The sequence below is a fragment of the Sinocyclocheilus grahami genome, unplaced genomic scaffold (genome assembly GCF_001515645.1).
Source record: "Sinocyclocheilus grahami isolate Dianchi unplaced genomic scaffold, SAMN03320097.WGS_v1.1 scaffold499.1, whole genome shotgun sequence".
NCBI classification, from domain to species: Eukaryota; Metazoa; Chordata; class Actinopteri; order Cypriniformes; family Cyprinidae; genus Sinocyclocheilus; species Sinocyclocheilus grahami.
The window spans coordinates 475,566-491,564 of NW_015505678.1; the positions used below are offsets into that span (position 1 = coordinate 475,566).

Sequence of the window (15,999 nt, forward strand, 5' to 3'; positions counted from 1 at the left end):
TCAATTATTATATAAGAATTTATGTAGTCAACATTGAGAACAATGAGAATTACCAAAAAATTTATAAAATTAAAATAAAAAAAACAAATCATCAGGATGCATTATGGTCATTAGAATTTCGGGTAAAACATGTATAAATCACCAGCATAATTAAAGTATTGCAGAAATAAAATAAGCACTGAGAATGATGATATTACCAGAAATAATAAATTGCATTACGGTCGTAAGAATTTGAAGGAAAATGTGCTTAATTATAATGCCACAATAAAAAAAAAAAAATCTTAATGCTCCTAAAAAGCCTTTATTTTATTTACGACAAATATCATTTCTTATTTTTTTTCCCTTTGATTTCGGGGGGTTCTGACCCAGAATTTCACCCTTCTGAGTCCAAAACACATGTTGCATTATTACAAGAGAAACTAGACAGGAAAAACCAACACTTACGTTCATACGGGCCAAACTTTTTATGGTCTTTTTTTCTATTTTCAACAAACTCTCAGCACCAAACACGCACACACTCACTCACTCACTCGCGCACACACACTCACTCGGTCTTGCATGTTTAGTGTTAAATTCATCAGGGCTATATTTCTCTCTGTCCTGTAATGACGTGGGAAAGGCAGTCATGGACCCCTTGACACTGGATACCTGAGAAAGATTTCCGTACCAAACCTCCCATATTTCCACATGCAAGAGTTTCCAGCCATATCCACTCGATAAAAGCCCACCACAAAATAAAACCCGAAACAAAAGAAATAAAGAAAGAAAAAGGAATTAGTCCAGATGTCTTCTCCGTTGTGTTCCTCAACACCCGTTAGTTCCGTAAAAGACACGTTTTCCGTAATTCCAAACAGCACACTGTTGGAAAGAAAAAGAGAGAGAGAAATAAAAAGCGAAATCCCGGCGAGGAGGTCGGGTTGCGCGTGTAACAGTCATCATGATCCTCGCGGGGTTTGCAGCACTGTTGAATCTTCAGATGAACTGGTTGCTCGTCGATCCGAACGGAAAAACCAGAAGAAGATGAGCGAGAAAAATCAACGGAATCGGCAGAACTGAAAACGTCGAGGTACGTGCACCGGTCAGCATTCATTTGTCGGCACCTGAATGCATGTTTAAAAATCTTCTGCGTTTGCTCTGATGATAAAAAATACAGTAGAGAAGTGTGCTGGTAGTTACTGATCCGATCAGAAAAATAACAACAACAATAATAACAACAATAATAATAATAAAGTTCAAAAAAAAAAACGCTAGGATAAAATAGCAGCTGCTTCGATGTGGTTTGAGATTCTCTGAGTTTGGAAAGACGAGGGTCAGATGCTGGACTCTTTGGGAGGCAGGTCCACGTTGGTGAGCGAGGTGACGGTGGAAAGCAGGCAGTCTGAGGTAGTGACGCTCGCCAGGCGGCGGATCTGAGAGATTCGCTCCTCCACGCAGCCGGCTGATAACCGCGCCTCCGCGTCGTGATCCCAGCACTCCTCGATCGTCTCGCACAACTGCGCCAGACCCTGAACACAGCATACACATCTGATTTGTCACACACTAGTATAAAAAACAACTACTAAAAATGACCAAAACACACAAGAAAATTACACTATTTTTAATGGCTATATATACATATACATAAAACAAACTACTAAAAATGACAAAAATACAAGAAAATTATACTATTTTTAATGGCTATATATATATATATATATATATATAGTGTAATATATAAAATATAGTGTTATATATAAAAACTTACTACTAAAAGTATAAAACAAACTACTAAAAATGACAAAAATACAAGAAAATTATACTATTTTGTTGAAATGTTTACAAACATTATAATAGACACTGTAAACATAGCTAGGTTATTTTAGTTCCCCTCACTCCACAACAAAGCCTTTCAATTAACAGCCTATTTAGAAAAGAACAAGAACTAAAAATATAAGAAGCTATAGCAATATAAACGACAAGCCAAAACGAATTCATTTCGGCTAAAACGAAACTGAAACCAACATTGTGTCTCTCATTCGACACAAAATCAAATGTTTCCGGATTCGCGATGTATTTGAATGACAAAATATTATTTATTATGTACTTCACTCGCGTTCCAATATCCACGTAAAACTAAATGTTTTGCATAACATCACAGCAGTGCAGTGATAACACTTAACGGCACAGATTTTACTACATATTTAAACTGAGCGGTGTGTTTTTTCCATATGTTTGACGGACTATTTTATTATGATAATGAACAGGCTGCATTGTCAAGGCGTGCGTGCATGCGGCACCGGCACAATCACTTGAGTTTTTTCCTTCTAACAGTGGAAGAAACTACTCCTTTTAGTCATAAAGATAATCGGAATTGCAAAAGGTTTGCCTTTGTGTACATTCACAATAAAAACAAATCTTTGTGCTTTTGTAAAATTAGCCTAAAGAGAAATAGGATGCCACTTTCTGCCGTCTTGGTTTCCTTTCACGCAGCACAAAAATGAACCGAAACTCTGCATACTAGGCTACTTGTTGCACAGTTTTTCTTTCATTTTCTTAATTTATTAAGTAAAATATGTTTCTCGTATAGGCCTGTTTATTCGTTATATATCCTAGCTTTATTATGTTGTTCTCCGCTCGCAGAAGTGCTGCAGGTGCGTGATGTGATGCATGTGAATCCTCATGTTCTGTTGTTTGCTTTAATTAATTCCTTTCAAATTTAATTCAATTCTAATTTAAAATAATCTTGTCGGTTAACGGTTAACAATCGGTTAACGAGCGTCAGTTGTCGGTTAGGAAAAATAACCGAAATGAACATCCCTAATATAAAGTTAATCAGTTTTTGTCATAACGAGCCGTGATGGTGCTACGTGACGAGTGACGGTGGATTTTCTCAGGTACTTGTGCATTCTGTACAATATTACAATTGTTTAATTGGAGATTGAGTATAATTTTTGCATGACATAAATAGCCATGATGAAAGGAATAATGGATAATTTATATGGTTAAAGATCAATTATTTTTTATCAACCCATTTAATCCCATCGTTCATAATAGTGACCATAAAGAAGGTTTTCATTTATAAAGCTCTAAAAATGTTACTGTTTTAGTGCATTTTCTGCAAATATGGAAACAATTAAGGGTCTCAATTAAATATGTGCAGTGTCACGTGGTTAGTGCAAACTGTCACATGACCAGTAACAATCGGTTAACGAGCGTCAGTTGTCGGTTAGGAAAAATAACCGAAATGAACATCCCTAATATATAACATACTACTAAAAGTATATAACAAACTGAAACATTAAATATGAAATGAACTGAAATTGTTAAATATAAAAATAATAATATATAATAAAATATTAATAAAAACTATAATAGTATCTCAATTATATTAAAATAGTTTTTTATACTTTGAAGTTCTCTAATATTTTAGACTTCTAGTTTAGCTTTTATAATTTTTACATTGAAATGTTTAATTTTTTAAATCTTAAATTTAAACCTATTAAATTAAGAGAATGTAATTAAATTTTTTTTTAAATTTTTTACTGGGTCACATTTTTGATTTAGTTGTCAGACAATGCTGACAATCACAACAATTTTCACCGTAATAAATATAAATAATAATTAAATAAAAAATAAATTTATATTTATGCATTTAGCGGACACTTTTATCCAAAGTAACTTACAAAAGAGGAATTTAACAAATCGACAAAGAGGCAACAATATTCGTAATATATAATGTCAGGTTTGTTAGAGAACTAAATCAGGAAGCAAGCTTTTTTAAATTGTGTAAATAATAAAAAAAAATTATTTTTGTTAAATAAATATAAGGCTTATTTGTAAACCTAGTGTCAACGTTAAGGTAATAGATGTGCCTTTACTCTGGAATTTAAAATGAATTTTATGCATCTAGTTTACATTTTTGGGGAGAATAAAATATTCTTTGAAAATTAGTCTTAAGAATGTAGTCCAAGAAGCATAAATAAAAATTTGTAACGGGTAAAAAAAATTTTTTTTTAAGTTGTTAAATATATATACAAATTTTTGATATTTATTTCTAGTATTAGTATTATTCTTTCAATTTTGTTGGTATTCTTTATGACTGAAGTATTGTATTATATATCACATGCAATCAAATAGAGGGCTGTTTCCAGAATAAAGTGTGTTATGGGTTTGGAAGCGCGTCACTCACTGAATGCTTGAGCCAGCAGTCTTTAAACGCAGGCCTCATCTTCTTATGAACCACCAGATCCTGAAGATCCTCCAGAGACGGATGCTGGCCGATCTCCTCCTCAAACGGCAGCATGTACTCGTCTACAGGACCTGAGGGAGCACAGCACACAACGAACGTAAGCAGCTGGAACAGCAGTATGCAACAGAGCAGAGCTTAGATGCTCAGAATTGGTCAGATACGATGGATACACCTTTTGGCTCCCTCAAAATCATAAATAATCAAAAAATATTATTGAACAAAAATATATTACATTGATTTTCCTGAAGAAAAAAAAAAAAAAAGCCTTTTGACCGTGAAGGCGGCAAGTGTGACTCCTAAACGAAGAGGGCAAGAGGGTTAAAGAAGCAGTTATGACAAAGTAGTACGTCCCAAAGCTTGCCAACTATTCTGCTACATACTCAAAAGTATGTACTTTTTCTTCACAAAAGAGTACATACTTTTAGGGCATAGTATAGGTAGGCGAATTGGACGCAGCAAAGGAGAACAATCTGAAGCATCTGACTCTCACCGTCTGCAGCTTTGCAGCGCGACACCAGCTCCCACAGCACCAGCCCCACGGCGTACATGTCTATCCGCAGGAAGGCGTCCCGCTGGAAGTTAATGGCCCCCTCCAGCACCTCCGGAGCCATGTAGCGCCACGTCCCGACCTGACCGTGTGTGTCTCCCGGAGGCTTCCCCGGCTCGAAGCGCACCGCCAGCCCCAAGTCCCCCAGCACCGCCGACAGATCCGCCTTCAGCATCACGTTCTTGCTCTTGAAGTCTCTGCGGACGGATGCGTTTCAATAATCAATAGCACCCTCAGTTAAAGCTGTAATAATGACATTTTATTGCAGATTTGGCAAGATTAGGCTGTCAAAAGGACTGAAAAACTAAATTCAAATTTTCTTCTTAAATATGATCAAAATTCGAATTATATTAGAATTGAAAAGGCATAATTTCAGTTAGGGGGAAAAAAGCTTTTGGCTTCTCTCCTGAGGCATCGAGCAAAATATTATGCACATTTCTTCAAAGCGTAATAAAATAACACGACTATGAAAAAAAGTGCATAATGTTTAAAATAATGTTTATAAACATATTTCATTAATAAAGTTGCTTAAACAATTAGAAAAAAAAAAACAGCATCATGCATGTATGTATAGTTTAATACAAAGGACCGAAAACCAATCACAAAGAGTAGGCTACTTTCTTCATTTAAAAACACGAGATGCAGTGGGATGGAGAAAACCGCCATAACGTCTTGAGACATGTTTTTTAAAAGTTGAACTTGCATTCATTTTACATGGCTTTCTAAACATGCCGCTCTCTTGTGCGAGACGCGAGTGCAACGCTGATAGATGCCACGCTAGAAAATGCACGAAAAATGCGTTCTGTGTGAACGGCTTGGTTTTGACGTAAACAACATCTTCTCCACACTGATGCTCTCGTTCTCCGCAATATATGAATGAACAACGTAGCAGCGCCGCATCTAGTGGGTTCAACTGGATAGGCTAACAAAAGCATTAAAATGCAATCAATGACACTTACATCGTCATCGCATCTCGTGCGCCGCTGATAGGCTGCCTGACGGCTGACGCGGACCTTAAATTCAAAAAAATGTTTTTGCATTCGAATGTGGATTTTTTTTTTTTATTCGACAAATATTCGAAATTCTATATTTTTTTTGACAGCCCTAATATATATATATATATATATATATATATACACACATACATACACTGTGTTAAGCTAACAGACACTTGTTATAGCACTTGCATATCATTGCTCTTTTGTTGATTTTGATTGCTTCTATTGTCCTCATTTGTAAGTCGCTTTGGATAAAAGCGTCTGCTAAATGACTAAATGTGTGTATATACAGACACACACACACACACAGACACACACAGACAGACACACACAGACACACACACATATGACCCTGCAGCACAAAAGCAGTGTTAAGTCGCTGGGGTATATTTGTAGCAATAGCCAACAATACATTGTATGGGTCACAATTATACATTTCTCTTTTATGCCAAAAATCATTAGGATATTAAGTAAAGATCATGTTCCATGAAGATATTTTGTAAATGTCCTACCGTAAATATATCAAAACTTAAATTTTGATTAGTAATATGCATTGCTAAGAACTTCATTTGAACAACTTTAAAGATGATTTTCTCAATATTTAGATTTTTGTGCACCCTCAGATTCCAGATTTTCAAATAGTTGTATCTCGGCCAAATATTGTCCAATCACCTGATCAGCTCCTAATTCACGGCTGCACGCTAGTTGGTGCCAACCAACAATGCATTTGTCCTCAGATATGCATCTTGAATATGGTCTGCTGCTCAATATACAGCATTTAAATTAAAACAAACTATCTATAATGCTTACAAGAAAACATCTAGCATTATGCCACATTTGAACATTTATGTAATTATTAATGTATTTGCTTAAAACCCACTTTAAACCATCATCGAGTGCTTCTAATAACTTCCGATTGTGATCTATAGTTGATTCTATGATAGGCAGACATGCACTGTTTGTATGTTTAATAACACCACACTGCTTATTGCCAAAAACATCCTTTATTGTTACAAAAGCGTCATCGCGCCGAATTTTCACATAAAATTTCATAAATTTCATAAAATGGTAAACCTCACATTTCAGCCTTTAAATAAAGAAAAGGGTTAAGTCGAAATGATAGCTGATTATATGCATTTTATCTGCTCCATAAATAATTCTAGATAACTTATCCGAATTGTTTAAATGTGTAGAATCCACCTGAGCTTGTTTTTCATCAACCGGTCAAAATGCATGCAAATGAACTCTGTTTTTAGTCCAGACAGAAGCTGAGTGTAATGCAAGTCTCTGTAAATCCACTCTCTGACAGCAGGTGGCGCTTCTGGAGCAGCAGAATTACAGCGGTTTCTCATAACCTCCAGCGTTGCGATCAAAACACTACTTTATTAGGTTTTACACGGAGCGAAGATAAAAACACAACGCCATCGAATCTTTTCTGAAGACACAATATATATATATTATATTACCACAGCAACTATAGAATTACCACAACACATTAATTCAAGTACTTTACTATAGTATGGTTCAAAAACACTATAGTATTTTTTCACGTGGGATGAAACGGTAATACTAACCGTGGGGAATTTTATCATGATTTATCGTCAAACCGTAAATCGCTGCGTCCCTGGTCTGCGGTTATCTCTGTAAGATCAGCGTGGTCTCGGCAGCAGACGGCGGGTGTTAAACTCACCTGTGAGCGATGGCCGGTTTAGGACCTTCTCCTTTACAGCGAGGCACGTCCTCGTGAAGATACGCCAGACCGCAGGCCATCGTCTCGGCGATGTGACACAGATCCGTCCAGCTCAGCACGCTCCCCTTCAGATAGTCCGTCAGCGAGCCCTGATATTCAGAAATAGCCCGTATATGACACACACACTGAAGACTCTGACGATAAATACAGCGAGCATAAACAAACACCGAGACAAATCTGCGCAAAATGATTCCCCTCAAGTGTGATCTTTAACCATTATAAATTGTGTTAGTATTTTGAATTAGATTTTGTGTTTTCATTGTAATTTTAGTGAAAGTTTTAGTAATTTTTTTTTTAAGTTGTTGTTTTTGTCATGTTTATGTCTATTTAGCTTTTATTCATTTAAATTCAGTTTTAGTTATTTGTATTAGTCTTTAAATGTCTATATAGTTTCTATTAATTTTTTATTACAATTTTGGTTTTAGTCATTTTATTACAAATTACAAAATATAGAACAGGTTTTTTTTTTAATTTTACATCTGAATTTTTTAAATATCTAATATATATATATTTTTTAAATATAATATATTTTGTTTATATTTTCTCTTTTATTTTATTTATTTATTTTATTGACAATTTTAGTACTTTAGTAGTTTTTGTCATTTTTATTATTAGTAGTATTTTATAAATGTCTAATTTATTTTATATCAGTTTTAGTTATTTTAGTACAGATATGACAAAGCATAAAACTGATATTTTTACCGTAATTTTTAACCTACTTCATATCTAATATATCAATTATCCAATGCTATATGTAAGTCTCATATATATATATATATATCAGTGCTGTTAAATGATTAATCACAATGAATCGCATCCAAAATAAAAGTTTTTGTTTACATAATATGTGTGTGTACTGTTTATTTATTATGTATATATAAATACACACACATACAGTATATATTTTGAAAATATTTACATGTATATTTATATCCATATAATTCATTTATTATGTAAACAAACTTTTATTTTGGATGTGATTAATCGTATGACAGCACTAATATATACATATAAATACACACACACACATATATATATATATATATATAAAGCCAGGCTTTACAGTGTTACATTTTCAGAGTTAAATGTTTCAAATGTCTCAGTTTCTCATATATTTTCCTGAAGTCTGATGACCTCTGACCCCTCACCCGCTCATGAAACTCTGTGATGAGCCAGAACTCCGTCTCCAGGTTGCTTCCGCGTTTCTCGGCGGCGATGAAGTGCAGCAGGTTCTCGTGCTTCATGCCCGGCGTGGAGAACATGTCGCGCTCGTTCTGCCACGACTGCTTGTCCTGTCGATACACCACACACAGCTTTACACACCACACACACACACACACCGACTGAGCCCTGAGCTGGCTTGTGTCTGTATCGTCTACCTGAATGGGGAAGATCTTCACGGCTACATAATCATTCATCATCTGAGCTTTCCAGACGCAGCCGAAGCGTCCTCGAGCTTTAACCTCCAGCAGCTGAAGAGGCTTCAGACCCAGCAGCGGCGAGGGAGGAGACGCACCCGGATCCTGGAAACACAGCAGAAAAACCCCATCCGTGATGCCCTTTAACCCTTGTGCGGTGCTCGGGTCTGTGGGACCCGTTTCAGCTTTCATCAAAAGAAAAATGACAATTAATTATCTTTTCAAACTTAAGACTCATTGGCCTTGTGAAGAACATATGAATAGTTTATTTGCAAAAACAGATGAAATTGTGATAATGCACAATGAAAAAAAACATGATTTTTGAAGTTATCTGCTTTTGCAAATGAACTCTTCATGTGTGATCCTGCAGCACAAAAGCAGTGTTAAGTCGCTGGGGGATATTTGTAGCAATAGCCAACAATACATTGTATGGGTCACAATTATACATTTCTCTTTTATGCCAAAAATCATTAGGATATTAAGTAAAGATCATGATTTAAGAAGATGATTGTACAGTGCTTACATAAATGCCTCCTTCATTCATAAAATGGTTTGTTTGTGTTGAATTAAAACCCAAAACTGCAGCAGGTCCACCAGACCCATGAACACTGGCTAAATAACAAAATATGAACACCACACAAGGGTTAAAAGCACCACTAGATGGAGCCGCAGAACGACACAAAGCGGAGACGCTGAGCGAGCAGAGAGCGAGCAGAGATTGCTGTGAGACAGACGGACCTCGTTGATGTCCACGTGTCCGTAAGGAGGCTTGCGGTGCCGGTACATCCAGAAGCACAGCAGCAGCGCCATCGAGAGCATCGTGACGGGCAGCAGAGAACAAACCAGCAGGTTCAGGAGCACCGGCGCCGGCGGAGGAGGCTCGATCACTGACGGAGACAAACAACAACAACATCCTTCTAGTACACAAAATACATACTTTAAAATTACAACCATTAATGACTATACATAAAAACAAATACAGTAAATATATTAGAAAAACAAACACCAACAAAAATAAATGCAGAAAATATATTAAAATTATATATAATATAATATAATGTAAATAAATTAAATAAATTATTTAAAAAATAAAAAGACAGTATATTTAAACAAAAATAAATAAATTAAAAATACACAAATGACACAAGACAAAAATAATTAATATAAATACATAAAAAATATATAAATACCAAATAACTGAAAAATAAATGAAAAATAAAAATAAACAATACATTAAAAATATATAAATACCAAATAAATGAAAAATAAAAATAAAATTACAAATCAACAAACATATTAAAAAAAAAAATTATTAAAATGTTATTAAAATACATTATTTAAAAATAAATCCGAAAATAAATTCTAAACAAATTTAAAATAAATGCACTAATTTAATTTGTTTAAAAATATAGCAAAAATAAAATAAAATAAATAAACGTTTATTTAAAATAAATAAACGCGTAAACAAATAATAAATACTTAAAAATAAGGAAATTAAAATAAATAAATAAATTATCCTTTAAACACAGCATGAATGTTTTGGTGACTGTAAAGAGTGCATGCATATTTATGTTTATGATGGTCTTCAGACTGCACACAGCAGATGAGCAGCTCGTCTGAGGATCTCTCACCTGGTCCGCCGACGTCAGGCAGGTGCGTGAACCTCTCGTTGCAGAAGTTGCCTTCGCAGCAGCAGAAGAACACCTGCGGGTTTTCCTCGGTGGCCACACACTCCTGTCTGAGAGAACCAGACTCAAACGGTCAGAACACAGAGCTTACTATAAACACTGCTTCAGCGCTAATAAACAGCTCTTCAGCAAGAGACGGCAAACAAGACTTCATGAGGAGGAAGAAGAAGAATTAAAAAGAAAGCTATTATGTAAACGTCAGATCTCAAAACATCCAGACGATTATTTATTAACATTAAACAATTTTTAAAAAATAAATAATATTTTATTTAAATAATGATGGCTACTGAAAACTATTATTATTAATAAAATAAGTTATATATTAAAGTAATACACATTATATTAAATAAATGCAAATTAATTCATTTTTAATTCAAATAATGTCTATTGACGAATACATAAAATATATAAATATATAATACAAATATAAAATAAACAAGTAAACAAATAAATAATATAAACAAGCAAATAAATAAATAATTTTATTTCAATAACGATGGCTACTGAAATCCATTATTATTATTATTAATAAAATAAGTTATATATTAAAGTAATATACATTACATTACATTAAATTAAATAAATATAAATTAATTTATTTCTAATTAAAATAATGTCTATTGACGAATAAATAAATTATATAAATATATTATACATATAAAATAAACAAGTAAACAAATAAATAATATAAACATTTAATTTCAATAATGATGGCTACTGAAATCCATTATTATTTTAATTATTATTAAATATTACTTTAAAATATATATTAAAGTAATATACATTACATTAAATAAAAACAAATAATGGACAAAAAATAATGTCTATTGACTAATAAATAAAATATATAAATATATAATATAAATATATATAAAATAAACAATTGAACAAATAATAAAAAAAATATATATATTTTTTCAATAATGATGGTTACTGAAATCCATTATTATTAAAATAAGTTATATATTAAAAAGTAATATATATTACATTACATAAATACAAATTAATTAATTTTTAATTCAAATAATGTCTATTGACTAATAAATAAAATGTATACATATATAATATAAATATAAAATAAACAAGTAAACAAATAAATAAGTCTACTCACAATATCTGCTATGTTCTCATGGTTTCAACATTTTATCTGAAATATCTTAATGACTTCAAGAAAGCATCTGGACAATGTATCACTCTTATTATTATTCTTAACTGTATAGCTTTATTATATTTAGTCACATTTGCTCTGAAATGTCTTAATGAGTTTATGAAACACACTTTTTTTTTTTACGAAAATCACAATGCGTCTTACGGTCAGGAAAATAATCCTAATAGGTCCAAAAACATGGCTATTTTCTTCATGCAGAAGATGTTTGTGTTTCTTGTGCGTTTGGGTGAAACGTGGTCTTTTCTTCTTGAATCCAGCAGCTGGCCTCAGCGTGAAGCACGGTGTGAAGCACACTAGATACACAGAGGTTAACCGGTCGAAAACAACTCGTTTAATTAACCAGGGTCAGAAAAGGTGGAATGTGTTTATGAAAAACTACAATATGGAACACAAAACAAAGAAATAAACAGCTTCGTAAGTGTGGAGCACAAGCTCTTTGTTTCTGTGGTTTTTATGGCGCAGCTGATGGCTCTGAACAAGAGAACCAGCCAGAGGCTCAGCATCAGCCACTTATTAAAAGATTACTTCATTTCATTTCTATACTCGTATACAGTGCTGGGGAGAGTTACTTTTAAAAGTAATGCATTACAATGTTGCGTTACTCCATAAAAAAGTAACTGATTACGTTACTTAGTTACTTTTTATGGAAAGTAATGCGTTACGTTACTTTAGCGTTACGTTTTAAATCTGGACAGTGCTTGCTTGTTTGTTTTTAAAATTAAAAAGTTATATTTTTGGCAAATATAAAAGCCTTTCACACCAAACGTGAAATGAATAAGCCTCAGGCTGAAGGGAAAGTACAGTAGAATGCAGAAGAAGACATTTCAACACACTTCAGCAATAAACAGACACACAAATGTTTGTCTAGAGTAATTTGTGATTATTAGTACGGTTGAACTGCATCATCGAAGCTCAGAAGCTAATAGAATGGGATTAAATACATAAAGCATATTTGTGTTGTTTAACATTTAATTATTGCAGGTTTGCGTCATATTCTGAGTTGCGTTATTTTTATTCATTTTGAGGAATACTGAATCTGTGTTTCTTTTGTGAGTGAGATGAATTAATGCATATTCATATTTATTTTAGAGCTACAGTAGCATCTGATTTCTGTCACCATGGCAACACCAGAGCTGTCGATCAATACATTTGAAAAAAAGTAACTTGCGTTACTTATTTGAAAAAGTGACTCAGATATTCTCTTGTAAATTAAAAAGTAATGCGTTACTTTACTAGTTACTTGAAAAAAGTAATCTGATTACATAACTCGCGTTACTTGTAACACGTTACCCGCAACAAAAACAATAGTAAAAAATAGTTTAAAATAAATAAAATTAATGAAAAGCAGAACAAAAAGTTTAAAACATATCTAAAATTAATGAAAAGCAGAACAAAAATAGTAAAAAATTGTTTAAAAATATCTAAAATTAATGAAAAGCAGAACAAAAATAGTAAAAAAATTGTTTAAAATAAATCAAATGAATGAAAAGCAGAACAAAAATAGAATAAAAAGTTTAAAACATATCTAAAATTAATGAAAAGCAGAACAAAAAGAGTAAAAATAGTAAAAAAAATATCTAAAATTAAGGAAAAGCAGAACAAAAATTGTAAAAAAGTTTAAAATAAATCAAATGAATGAAAAGCAGAACAAAAATAGTAAAAAAAAAATAGTTTAAAAATATCTAAAATGAATGAAAAGCAAAAGGAAAAATAGTAATAAAATAGACATAAAAAAATAGAGTAAAAAGAAAAACTTTATGGAAAGCGACAAGATTACCATGCTATTGACTTATTTTACCTACAAGATTCACCTCACAACAGGCTTTATTTTCTTTAATCAAAGTTTGCATTGCATTCACATTTACTCATGCAAGCGAGGAACACCACAATCTATTTATCATAAAATCCTCAAAATTTAGAGCACACATTGCTATGTTTAAAGTACAAGATTAGTAATATACTTGAGCTCTATTGTCTTCAGGATTCACCGGGGTCTGTAGTAAATCAGAGGAGGCTCCTTCACTCTCTCTGTGTTTAAGCCAGAGATTTTCAGGATCAGCACGACAGAAAACAATGAACGAGGCTCAGAGCTGATGGCTAAACACAAAAGCCCTCGGTTTGCATATCTGTAAGCGATAACGGAGCACAAGGACGAGCCGTCCTTCAGCGGGCGCTCAGGGTCAGCAGATCTCAGATCAGCGGACGAGTGTTTACGATACGGCACAGATTTGGCAGCGGCGTTCGAGACAGATGTTCCCGCCAATCTGTGCATCGCGGTTGCTAGGCAACGGTGAATGTGGAAGTAGAGCCTTTCCTCGTCCCCGCAGACAAAAAGCCCTTTTCAGTCGAACATGCATCGGATACTCGCATAACAGCGCTCAGCCGCACAAAAGAAAGCATGTAGTAAAACACGAGTCTGACACGCAGGTTATTATGAAGGCAATATCATTTTAGTGCAGCTGCTGCTGCTTTTGCTGCTTTTGGTCAACTAGTAGTCGTTCATTTTAAGGATTAGTCGACTAATCGCACATTTATTAATAAACTATGTAAATCATTATAATGAGCCTTTAATTGCCTTCATAGCCACTAAGCGCTCAAGCACACGTATAAAGCTTGCCACAGCAGAAGCTATGATTATGAATGTGTCAGGGAAAACAGTAAGGAGGCTGCATTAACATTTCAACAATTCACTGATAAACAAGTGCTTTCTTTGTTCTCGGTTTAAGAGATGAAGTCGGCGACACCGACTCGTCATCTCCGCAATGGATACGCGTCTGCATGCATGTTTCACACGGATTACATATTCGGAGAATAATTGTCTTTCATTTGAATTGGTTTATTTGAAAGTAGACCATTCACTCTCTATAGATATTTTGTTTTTAGGTCTGTAAGGCAAACGTTCGCGTAGAGTTTCGGGCTCAAGTTCACAGAGACCGAGACGGCAGAAAGCACATCCTGTTTGCTTTCATTACTTTACAAAAGCGCAATGTTGTGTTATTGTGAGTGCACACAAATAAACGTAAAGCCTTTACAGATTCGAAAGCTGTATTACTCTTATCTGTATGAGCAAAAATGAGGAGTATTTTAAGAGCAAATGACCGCATCTGTCCTGCAGTGAGCACTATTGTTCAGCTTCCACATTCTGCAAACACACTTCAATAGCGCACATTTCTCTAGGTTAACATTAGATTGAGTGGACACGTAAAGCTGCTGCTACTTTCATATTTCAGATAAGCAATATTTGAGGTTTATGAATAATAAGCGAGCGTTTAGATGTCCTGCCCGATGTACTATTACCACATAGACCAGCTGTTAACGATCTCTTCGTCACGGAGTGCGTGACTTCGCTTGTGGATTTTTTTTTTCTGCGACAAAGAAAATTTTGGTCGACCAAGCCTCTTCTGGTTAGTCGACTATTATGCATGCATGCATGCATGAATGAATGAATGCATGAATGCATGAATGAATGAATAAATATATTAGGGCTGTCAATTGATTAAAATATTTAATCGTGATTAATCACATGATTGTCATGAGTTAACTCGTGATTAATCGCAACTTAATCGCACATTTTTATCTGTTCTAAATGTACCTTAAATTAATACTTTTCAAGTTTTTAATACTCTAATCAACATGGGCATGGACAATTATGGATGCTTTATGCAAATGTACATATGTTTATTATTAGTGAAACCATAGTCAACAGAGCATGAAGACTAGACATGTTTCAAAGGTCATAGATGTTTTTCAAAGAACTTGTTCATGTCTATTAGACACATGAAAAAAGAACATAGAAAAACCAGGTTCCCATTACTTCTCTTTCTTTGCACTGAGCAATATTTACACAAGCCTGTTTACATTTTTGCACGACAGGGCAACTCATGTTCTTCTGAACATGCAAAATGTACATTTATTATTACATTTGTTTGCCTCTCTGTGCCCATACTGTATTTTTATGCAGCTAAATTCTCAATAAAACCGTTTTCATTGTTATATTTTGCTGCTTCTGTTGTCAGACAACGGAATGAATATGAAACAGTGACTGAAACGCGACCCATTAAGTCTTCATAACCAGCTCTCCCTTCCAAGACGTTAATCTGCACAAAAATCCTGCAAGTCTCAGAAACTAAATAAGGTTCGTCCAAGGTACTTTTTGGAAGAAGAAAAAAAAAAAAAAGTCGCTAAAGGGGACTGAAAAGTCA

General features: G+C 33.9%; 1 protein-coding gene across 1 annotated transcript; it reads right to left on the bottom strand.

The window, feature by feature from the left end:
• Positions 1 to 344: 344 nt before the first annotated feature.
• Positions 345 to 14,069, bottom strand: LOC107554365 (activin receptor type-2B). Its single transcript, XM_016236854.1, has 9 exons — positions 13,920 to 14,069; positions 10,573 to 10,693; positions 9,680 to 9,828; positions 8,903 to 9,046; positions 8,672 to 8,815; positions 7,464 to 7,612; positions 4,719 to 4,972; positions 4,169 to 4,299; positions 345 to 1,505 (listed from the first exon to the last, which is right to left on the bottom strand). Exons 1-9 carry the CDS (start codon positions 14,067 to 14,069, stop codon positions 1,311 to 1,313), a joined length of 1,437 nt encoding a protein of 478 aa, XP_016092340.1. The 3' UTR covers positions 345 to 1,310.
• Positions 14,070 to 15,999: the final 1,930 nt, after the last annotated feature.

Coding starts and splice junctions, on each gene's coding strand:
- LOC107554365 (XM_016236854.1), bottom strand. CDS start 14,069: ATGCACAGATTGGCGGGAACATCTGTCTCGAACGCCGCTGCCAAATCT. Junction 10,694..13,919: donor CCGTTATCGCTTACAGATAT/GCAAACCGAGGG, acceptor TGACCGTTTGAG/TCTGGTTCTCTCAGACAGGA. Junction 9,047..9,679: donor GACACGTGGACATCAACGAG/GTCCGTCTGTCT, acceptor CTGTGTTTCCAG/GATCCGGGTGCGTCTCCTCC.